Here is a 10,396-nt window from a genome sequence, read left to right on the forward strand (position 1 = left end):
TGTACATGACTTGTACGATGTTCTTTATGATATAAATGACACACGTATTACAATGAAAAAATCGGCAATTTGAGGCACAACAAAATTCGGTAGGTACTCAAGTTGAACTCTATGATTGCTTGTGAGGCTGATATGCACGAGGTCTCAGAATAGAAGAGGCGTGATATGTGAGGCACAACAAAATCGGTAGGTACTCAAGTCCTTGTGAGGCCGATATGCACGAGGGCTCAGAATAGAAGAGGCGTGATATGTTTTCTATTTGCCGACTGTGAGTTATTTGTCGCGTATGTACTTGCCATGCAAGAAGTGTGATTTGTGATAGGTACTCCACCTTTAGTTGCATCTTGCCAGTTGTGAAACAGGCACAAAACATAAGCTCGCAAACAGCCCTATTCTCGAGTGCACTGGAATTAGCACTATGCTATCTCCAGAAGGTGATTATCTTCTTCGTGACACCATCAAGAGATCACGACAGGTACCAAACCAGGCACCAAATGGAAATAAAGGCATATCAAACAGAAATGTGGAGCACTTAAATCTGCAATCTGCAATACGACGTCTAAAAATTATAAGAAAGCTAAGATTAATTTCCCAATAAACACTTGAACATTTTATAAATTTCACTATCCTAGTTTTTCCCCCAAAATAATTCAAGCAGGTTCATCATTTTGATGAAACACAAAATCTTATTAGTTCTAAGTAGAAACTGTTGTTTATTAATCTCATACTGTTTTGTTTTCTCCATAGCTGTTTTTTTGGATCGAACTGGTGTCCTGAGAATCTCTTATATTTCAGATTTGATCATCCAAAAATATTCAAATGAATTTGGAAATTCGAATATTTTAAATTGTAAATACTCTAACCAGGTCAAAATACAATATATTTAACCATGTTAATGTTTATCCGAAACTCTTTTGTTTCATCAAACCATTATTTTTTTGTCTCTAAAGTGTGTTTAGCAGCTACAATTAAATATGTTGCCAATAGGAATCAATCATCGACCATGTGTAATGTAGAGCAGAAGCCTGTCCACCGGGTGAAGCATTAGTATGTGCTTTGTAAAGCATAGCCTACACTATTTTACTCCACTTTCAAAGTTTAAATTCAAAATTTCCAACAGTTAAGGATGGTGCAAAAAAAAAAGTGGGGGCCGGGGTTGCACTTAAAAAAAAACTCTCTTGGAGAAAACCAAATCTATAGCAGATGATCTAGGTCGTCCTGGGAAGTGATTCAGCGACCCTCGTTCCGATGTCAAGCAGTCACCCTACACCACAGGCCCCAACAGTTCTTGATCTAGAGCAAATGCAGAACAGTTCAGTTACAGAAGCAACCACAAGCCATTCCCAGCTAGCAAAGAAGAGCAGCAATCAGGGATAAGCCCTATTATCCAATGAATTCACAACATCCTTTGGCAGAGCTCCAAACTGCAGCGTGCTGCAAAGTTTCTCAACAAGATAAAGCTTTAGTTCCTCTTGTGAAAGTTTCTCAACATCTCACCAAGTAACCAGCGTCGCCAGCATACCATCAGTACCGAAGCAGTTAAAAACAGAGTCACAGTTAAAAAAAATTCTCAACCAGTTGAAGGAATGCCAATGTCTTCCCAACCAAATAACTAATACTAGATGCACACATAGATAGCTCACAAATATCAGTATATATCCCAACATCTGAGAAAGATGGGACAAGTATATCTGAAGAAGATAAAAGGTCAAAGTTCAACCAAGCTGATTGATCACAATCGTGACATGACCTAGTAGTGCATTATTTGAAGCAACAAGCATATATCCCAACCAATTCAGAACAAAATTGTACACACTAAGCTACCCAATGCACAAGCATGAGCATGCTGGAATAGTACTACTAGGCATACATGGCAACAACATGTAACCAGATCTAAAAATAAATATTCTGGTTAACAGAAGAAAAGAAAAGCTAAAATTGTAGTTAATAATTAATCGGTTAATAACTCTGCTCAAGCACAGCGTGCATAGAGAGATGTCCAATAGCTTGCACACATGGGCATAGGCTTCAGATTTGCCTACTGTAAGACTGCTTGTACACATAAATGAGCACCTGCATTTAGCAGCATGGTTAAGTAGCTAACTAATAAGATTATCAAGCAGCTATAGGCATTGTTTACTAGGAACAGATCAGCACAGTTGAACCAATCGACTCCTATGGTGCTAGTTAGCTAAACAGTATCCAAATGCATGTAATTTGGTCTACTCTACATAAGTCGCTACTCCCTCCATACAGAAATATAAGAGCGTTTAGATAACTAAAGTACTGATCTAAACGCTCTTATATTTCTTTACAGAGGGAGTAGTTACAAACTACAGAAGTGGTTAAACAGCTACAAACAGAGCAGCAGATGCTTCAGGTCAATTAATTAAACAAACAGCTTACAATCTAACTAGTACAGGCATTGCAGAGAAACAGGGCTTCGGTGACCCATGGTCACCAGTGGCAGCTTCCGACACCGATGGCGACAGTGACTTTGCAAAGCACTACTAACAATACTATAGGAGCAGAGCACGGACTGACTAAGGAGGCTGCAAAGATAACCAACACTAAAAAATATATCCTTAAGAGGAAACGGTTTACCCCTGCTTACTTTCTGTATGCATACCATTAACTGAAGCCGTTTGCCTAGGCCTGCATTCGCCTGGCCACAAGCAATCAAACAATAAATCTCAGTGACACCGTCAGTTCTACTGCTCCATTACTCGGAATGAAACAAAGGCAGTTCTAAACAGTAACATCACATTACTAAAGCACCTCATGAAAGAGATCACAATGACATTCAATTGTACAACAGACAAGCAAAACTCAGCTCAGCACGCCAAAAGGCTTCCCTTCTGCGGCTAATCATTTTGCCAAAGCAAAAGTGAATATCACTAGCTGTGTTTTATTACTCAACCATCCATCTACTTGCAATTCAATTCGATCACATTACAAGTATCTGAACAAGATACATAACAAAGTTCAGCAAAGCCGACTGATTACAATCGTGGCATAACCTAGTGGTACCTTATCGACACGAGCAGAACGCATGCCCTTTTCATGTGGTTTTCGCCCTGTTCTCCTCCTTTTAACAGGATGCAATGCTATCCTCCTATTGTCAGGAGTTCCTCACCCTCTCAAGGTTTTCCGTGGAATAAGAACTGAATGGCTTTCAATTGCAGTACGCCTGCCCCCGCTCGCGGACTAATCTTGGTATCTCCTTCCATGTCTTCGGCTTCAATGGTTCAAATTCCGTGACTGGACATTACACAAATGATGTCAGAACAAACTTACGTAAACTAATGTAACATGATTATTTATACAATATATGACATTAAAATAACGTAGAACAAACTTGTACAAACATATTGACGTGATACATGAGATGGGATGGACGACTGCATCTGTTTGTTAAATGTGGCAAAGGTAGAAAAACACGCATACCTTTATACTTGGCATCTAGACTTTTCCGGTTGATGCTTCCCAGTTGCTGCTGCAGACATCTAGGGAGCTTCTTTATTGCTGGACAATCTTTAATTCTAAGAGTTTGGATAGACCTGTATACTTGCGGCTCAACCGGTAGGGATGCCAGGGTACTGCAGCTTTCAACCAAAAGGGACTCCAACGATGGGGGGTGCTCTGCCGACAGAGACTCCAGCGATGTCAAGTGAATGCAGTAATTAATGCTCAGTTTCTTGAGGGATGTGGGAAGACGGAGAATACCCCCAAAGATGCCAGTACAGAATGATATTCTCAGAGTTTGGAGTTTAGGAGGAAGGGAATACTCTCTTGCAGCTGTTGTTGATGGCTCTGGTACATCAGTGGAGGTGTTTTGGACCTCATCCAGTTGACACGATAAGACTTTAATGCTATTGAAGCCAGACATAACTATGGTCTTCACAGATGGCGGAATATTTATAACTGTTGATAAACTATCACATCCAGATAAATATAGAGATTCTAGGCATGGAGAAAAGTCATTCATGGGTGAGGATGGCAACTCCGATATAGCTGTGGGCACGCTTGCCTCACTGCAAGAAGAAACTTGATTTAACTTTGACACCCTCTGCTGCTTGCCAAATATGGACTCAAGCTTAATGCACTGAGTAATACTCATGCTCTTGAGAGAAGCTGGGATATCGAAAATCTCTTCCAAACTTGCACAATTCTGCAACACAAGAAACTTCAGACCTGGCAGGTGTCGACTCCTTTCGGATGCTGATGGCTCAAGAGGAGCTTCTGCATATCCACTCAAATTTTTGCAGAATTTAATCGCTAATCTCCTCAAAGACACCAAGGTTTGGAACACTTTTTCTGGCCAGTGGACGAGCACATCACATCCATCAATATTTAACTCTTCAAGATGTACAAAATAGTCCCACGGCTCTAGTGCACCTGATCCAAAAAATGAGTTGCAGCATCTTAACTCCATAACTTTAAGAAGGGATTTCTGGTTCCATTTCTCCTTGCTGTCCACGGCTACAATTGAACTGCACTCAGCCTCTGATGCTGTTTCTGTGTTTTTCAGCTTCAGTATCAGATTGGTCAGTGAAGACAAATATCCATCCACAAAATGGAAGATCTCTTGCTTGCCATCTTCAATTTCCAACACACTGAGTTTTGGTGCTTCGGGTAAATCTATCATCTCTGGGCATCTCTGAACTGATAGTTTCTCAAGCTGAGGAAACCATATATGTTCTCCTCGAGTCTCTTCAACTGCATTCCATCTCTGAAAGCTATCCAAGTCATTCATTACAAGTACCTTAAGGGCAGGAAACGCTAAGCGTACTAATCTATAGCCACCTCCGCTACAAGGTTCTTGCAGCAATGGTGCTTCAGGAAATGCTACCAGTTTTGGGCATTTTTCAATAGATAGTTTCTCAAGACGAGGAAACAATATCTGTTCTCCTTGAGTCCCTTCGACTGCATTCCATCTCTGAAAGCTCTCCAAATCTTCCAATTCGAGTACTTTCAATGCAGGAAACACCAAACTATGATGCCCACCACACGGTTCATCAAACTGTTGTGCGTCTTGCAATGCTGCCAACTTTCCACAGTGCCTAATAAACAACTTCTCAAGCAGAGGAAATATTATCTGTTTTTCTTGCCTCTCATTTTTTTGCAACCATCTCTCAAAATCAAACAGACTTTCTAGCCTAAGCACCTTCAGTTTTGGAAAAGTGAAGGATGTGCTGCATCTGAACAAAAATTGCAATCTTGCACAAAGAAAAAGATGGATCTCAACCATGTTTTGCAACATACCAATGCACTTTCCTCCATAGGAATGTATCTTCAGAACATACAGCCCTTGATGTGGTTCGAAATTGTCAAGCACCTTGGTGTCGCAAACAGAATTCCATCTTAGTGTCAGTTCTCTGATATCCTTCTTTTTTCCAAGGTTTGCCACTTTTGCTTCTGCTTTTTCAATATTCTCCATTTGACGTAGCTCTAGCTGATTACCAAGGTTTAAATCCTGCAGCTCTGTAACATCACTACAATCAGGTCCAGTATCTGCTGCTACAAAACATGTAAGCGTCTGCAGCTTGGTGAGCTTTCCTAGTTCTGGAGGCATGCTCTTCAACTCCGGACATCCATGAGTGTAAAGGTGGCAGAGGGAAGTCATGTACTTCATTTGCCTTGGAAGTCGTTCAAGATAGCGGCAGTTGGAGAGGTCTAAAATTTGCAAGCCATATAGAATACTTGTATCTTCAGGAAGTGATTTGATAGAACTTTCTGAGAGATCAAGGTACCTCAGGTGAAGAAGGTACTTTGGTTTCAGTACAAATGATTCTGTCTTTATACAGAGCTTCAAGGCATGCAAAGATCTGTATTTTGATAGATGCTGCAATGAGCTTCCAATAGAACTATCACATAGAAGAGTTTGGATAGCAGGGGATCTTTTCTCCATAGAATCATTCAAAATATCTTCTGCTTTTCTACATGACAAAAATAAATGCCGAGCAGTATCCGGAAGCCACTCAATTTGACTTGGTTTCCTAGTTGCAACAACACATTCCTTTCCCATGACAGACATTGCAATATCATGCATAAGATCATGGATTTTACATGAATAATACTCAGAGTCATCTTTACTTTTCTCTATGTCCAGAAAGAATGACCTTGAGGCCAGCTCATCAAAAATATGTTTTCCACTGGTTTCAAGACTATCTTCCTCATGCTCTGGGATAAAGCCATTTGTGATCCATAGTTGGATCAGCTTCTCCACGTTAATCTTGTAATCCTTGGGAAATACAGCACAGAAAGCAAAGCACTGCTTCATGTGTGCAGGCAAGTCATTATAGCTAAGCTTGAGTATTGGCAAAATTCCAGTTTGCTTGGTGCAAATGCTGCTTCGAGATGATACATCCTTCCATTCATTCACGCTCGTCTTCGAACTAAGCACAGAGCCCAGTGCCGTTGCAGCTAATGGAGAGCCAGAACATCTCTTCACAATCTCATCAACCATCTCGACTAGTTCAGCAGGCTTTTCTTTCTCTGAACCAAATGCTCTAGCCTCAATAATTTCCTTTATAAAGCTATCACCCAAAGCATTGAGGTTGTATGTTCTATTTGCACCCATAATTTCAGCAACTTGTTTATCACGAGTTGTCGTCAACACTGCACTACCACTGCCACCATGTTGAAGACATACCTTCAGCCTTTCCCACTTACTAACCTCTCTGTTCCAGACATCATCCAATACAAGGAGATACCTCTGCCCGCTGATCAGCTTTTGAAGTCTATCCAATGGTGGTTTGTCTGTATCATCATTTTTCTTGGGAGATGCTTCAACTATACTCTTAGCCAGGGAGTTCACATCAAAGGTATCAGAGACACAGACCCAGAGCAACAACTGGAAATGCTTCTGAACATCAGGTTCATTGTATATAAGCTGCGCTAATGTGGTCTTACCAAGCCCCCCCATTCCTACAATGGGAACAACTGCGAGATCTGCATTGCTAGCTTTACCAAGTAGTAAATCAACAATGTTCCTCTTATCTTTGTCTCTGGATCTGCTAGCAATTTCTTGTGGGTCGATGATAACATAATCCGTCTGCCTCCACTGCTTGAACACTGGCGGCTGTGGTCGGTACTTGAACCTAAAGGCATGCATCTCAGCTATGAGGACATCAATGGCCTTCAGAATCCGGCAAAGCTTGCGGCCCATTTTGTAACGGAACACAATACGGTTGTGAGTAGGGAAGAGTTTAATTACATCAAATCCAAGCTCTCTGTAGTGCCCCTTCTTCCTGGCTTCACGGCGGAGTGCTTCATACTTGAACTCGTCGAAGACTTCATTGGCCTCATAGGCCACAGTCTTGAGCTCCTGGAGCCAGGCTTTGGCCCCATCTCTATGCTCCGTCGCCTGCTCCTCGGCGTCAGTCATGACGTCGAGGATGGCCGGGAGCTTGCGCTTGAGAATCTTGTGCTGCTCCTCCATTCCCTCCATCACCTTGTACTGGTCCAGGAGGGAGCTGGACGCCTTGTTCATCAGCATGGACACCAGTGGCCGGATGGCCATGGTGGCCATCAGGGCCGCCATTGGAACGCCCAGAAGAAAAACAAGCGCAGAACAGGGAAACACAAGCTAGTGTACTGCAGAATGGAGAAGAGAATGTTGTGAGCTAGACATGAATAGTGCTTGAGCTCTCCGATATACAACGGTCGTATTCAGCCTGAGATCTGTTCTCGAACCAATCAAGAGGAAAATATTTAATCTTGCCACTAGTGATGCAGGCTCTAATAAAGTAATCAAATGGCCACACCGAGGAGTCGACTGCCGTGTGAGACAGTGTGAACTGCCACTACAAAACGCCCACTTGCAGACAGGAATATAATTTGTTTCAGATATGTTTGGTGCATCACGTGAGCAGTCACATGGTTGTAGCCCAATACGAGGAATAAAAGCAATTCGTTTTGCATTGTGGACAGTCGTGAACTGACACAGGGTTCACGGTGATGACATTTGTTGTGTGCATTACAAGTGTGCCACCAATGCCGTGCGATCAGAATCAGCACACAGTTGGTCGCACCTATTTACTTGTTGTGCTGTAAATATTTTGCACTTTTGGTTTCCTCTTATCATCAAGACGCTATCCAGTTGGATTTCGTCCCTAATGTTCTCCCTTGATTTCCGCCCCAAGATGTATTGAAAATATTTTATCAGAATGTTTACAATATACAACGGTTGTCTACATACAGCCTGAGATCTGTTCTCGAGCCAATCACAATAACAATGTCTAACCTGGCCATTTAGCAATGCAGGCACCGACAGCCGTCAGAGAGAGGCGTGCGCCGCCAGTCCACTTGCAGGCAGGAAGATAATTTTGTTTCCGATACTATGTTCGATGCATCACGTGGGCAGTCACATGCTTGTCACCCAATACGAGGAAGAAAAGTGATTCATTTTCCATCATCATCAGACATGGCATTTGCTTTATGGACTGGAAAGTGTGCTACTGCTACCACAAATTTGTTTTGTGCCTTGCAAAGTGCAGCAAGTAGCCCCCATTGTCCGTTGTGCGGATGTATATATTAACAGCAGAGATCACGGCTTTTAAGGTTTGGGCTTAATCTTGCACAAACTGCTGGGTGTAACAGATAGGTAGCATGGATGTTGTTGAATCGATGAAGGAAGCAGGAAGCTTTTCTGTAGTGGGAGCTGCCATTGCTCAAGATCTGTTGTTATCAGATGCTAAATGTCTTCGCACTTACTCTATTTTGCAAGCTGTTCTGTAAATCTATTGCGCCATTTGATTCCCCTTGCCTTGCCCCCATTACACCTAGCTATACGGAAGCTAAAAGAAATTCTAGCAAATGCAGAAACAGATTTGAACAGAGCGGGGATTTGGGGGAACCTACCTTGAACGGGAGCCGGGATGGGGGTCTTGGAGGCCGACGCTGCCACCGCGCTGACACCGCTGGGTCCTGCTGACGCCGGAGCCATGGACGGACGGATAGCGGTGGTGGTGGTGGTGGGGTGGGAGATCCGGCCGGCCTTGCAGGAAGGGCGCGGCGGTGGCGGCCGGCCGGCCTCGGTGAACTCCACGGCGAAGAGGACAAGGAGATGCAGACCGGTAAAGTGTGGGTGGGCTGGGCTGGGCTTATGATTCGGGGGCCTCAGCAAATAGAGCACCATGACACTTACTATGTTGGGCTTACTCGCTCTAAACTGAACTCTGAATTCATTCATGTTTTTTTAATTTGCTCAAAAATTGTTTTTTAAATATTCTTTTTTGCAGATGAAATGAATTCTATATTCATGTTGTGAGTACACTGCAGTGTACAGCTTTGGCAACCCGAGAGTTGTTGAGACGGTGAATAGTGGTGACCGTTCATCGGGCTGTGCTGCGGCAATCCTTTGCTCCTCACATTGGCGGTTCGCCAAGGTCGAAAGCAACCCTAGAGTCAATAGCGCTGCTGCGGAGGAAGGGATGTCGGCCAGCGGCGTCATTCTCTCCTTGGATGCCCTTCCCATGCCCAAGGGACTTGACTCCGGTAGTTCTTACCGACTAACTCCTTTTCGTGGGGTAAACATACCCTTTAACCCGCTTTCACTCTATGTCGGTCTTCTTTGGGCTCTATCTTTACAACCCGACACCAAACTCGATGTTCTTTCTCGCCCTTATTGTGCACTCGTGCGAATTTCAGTGAAATAATTCAAATATGGATTTATTCCAATATTATTATGAGCTCAAGGTCAGCACTAATAAAAACACATGGTTGATTAAGTCATTTGCTCTTTTTGGTTCTTCGTGTGCTCCTGGAAGGGCAACGATTACACCAAAATTACGGTAAGCGACTCTTGGAATAATATTATCATTCAGGCTCAACCACTTCATGCATCTTTGCAACCCACGTGGCATATGACCCACCATTTTTGTCTTCTCTTTTGCGGGAAGCCCTTTGTCAATGCCAAGCTCCCCATGTCTTGTGAATGGGTGCACTCCCGATGCCAGCAACTCCATCACCGAGATGGCAGACGTTGTCAAGGAGATAAGGAGGGGAGAGATGACGACTATGATGTGGGCGGCTCTGTTTGCCGATGCCCTGCCCTGCTCAAGGAGCAGGCGAAGTTGATATGGGTGCACAAGGTAGTCCATGACGATGATTGAGTCATTCTGTTCCTTCCTTCTCCTGACCGATGTCCCTCACCAAAATTAAATATTCGGTGTTGAGGCCCCAAATGGCTAGCCCAAAACCAACTTCATGTGGAAACTTGTTTTTGAATGTTCTTAGAAGCTTTCTGTCATGTTTTTCTGGGTCAATGTTTTTTTATTTTGATTTTATCTTTCTTTTCAAATTGCATCATTTAAAAAAATCATGAACATTTTTTTAAACCTTTTCCATTTCATCCAACATTTTAAAACCCATGAACATTTTTAAGTATTTC

The 10,396-nt window shown here is 42.9% G+C and overlaps 1 protein-coding gene across 1 annotated transcript; it reads right to left on the reverse strand.

Annotated features, from left to right (window-relative positions):
- Positions 1 to 2,888: 2,888 nt before the first annotated feature.
- LOC123083870 (putative disease resistance protein RGA4) lies at positions 2,889 to 7,599 on the reverse strand. Its single transcript, XM_044505756.1, has 2 exons — positions 3,448 to 7,599; positions 2,889 to 3,261 (listed from the first exon to the last, which is right to left on the reverse strand). The coding sequence occupies exons 1-2, from the start codon at positions 7,544 to 7,546 to the stop codon at positions 3,176 to 3,178; spliced, it is 4,185 nt and encodes a 1,394-aa protein (XP_044361691.1). The 5' UTR covers positions 7,547 to 7,599; the 3' UTR covers positions 2,889 to 3,175.
- Between the last annotated feature and the right edge of the window lie 2,797 nt (positions 7,600 to 10,396).

This window comes from Triticum aestivum, chromosome 1B (genome assembly GCF_018294505.1).
Source record: "Triticum aestivum cultivar Chinese Spring chromosome 1B, IWGSC CS RefSeq v2.1, whole genome shotgun sequence".
Classification (NCBI taxonomy): Eukaryota; Viridiplantae; Streptophyta; class Magnoliopsida; order Poales; family Poaceae; genus Triticum; species Triticum aestivum.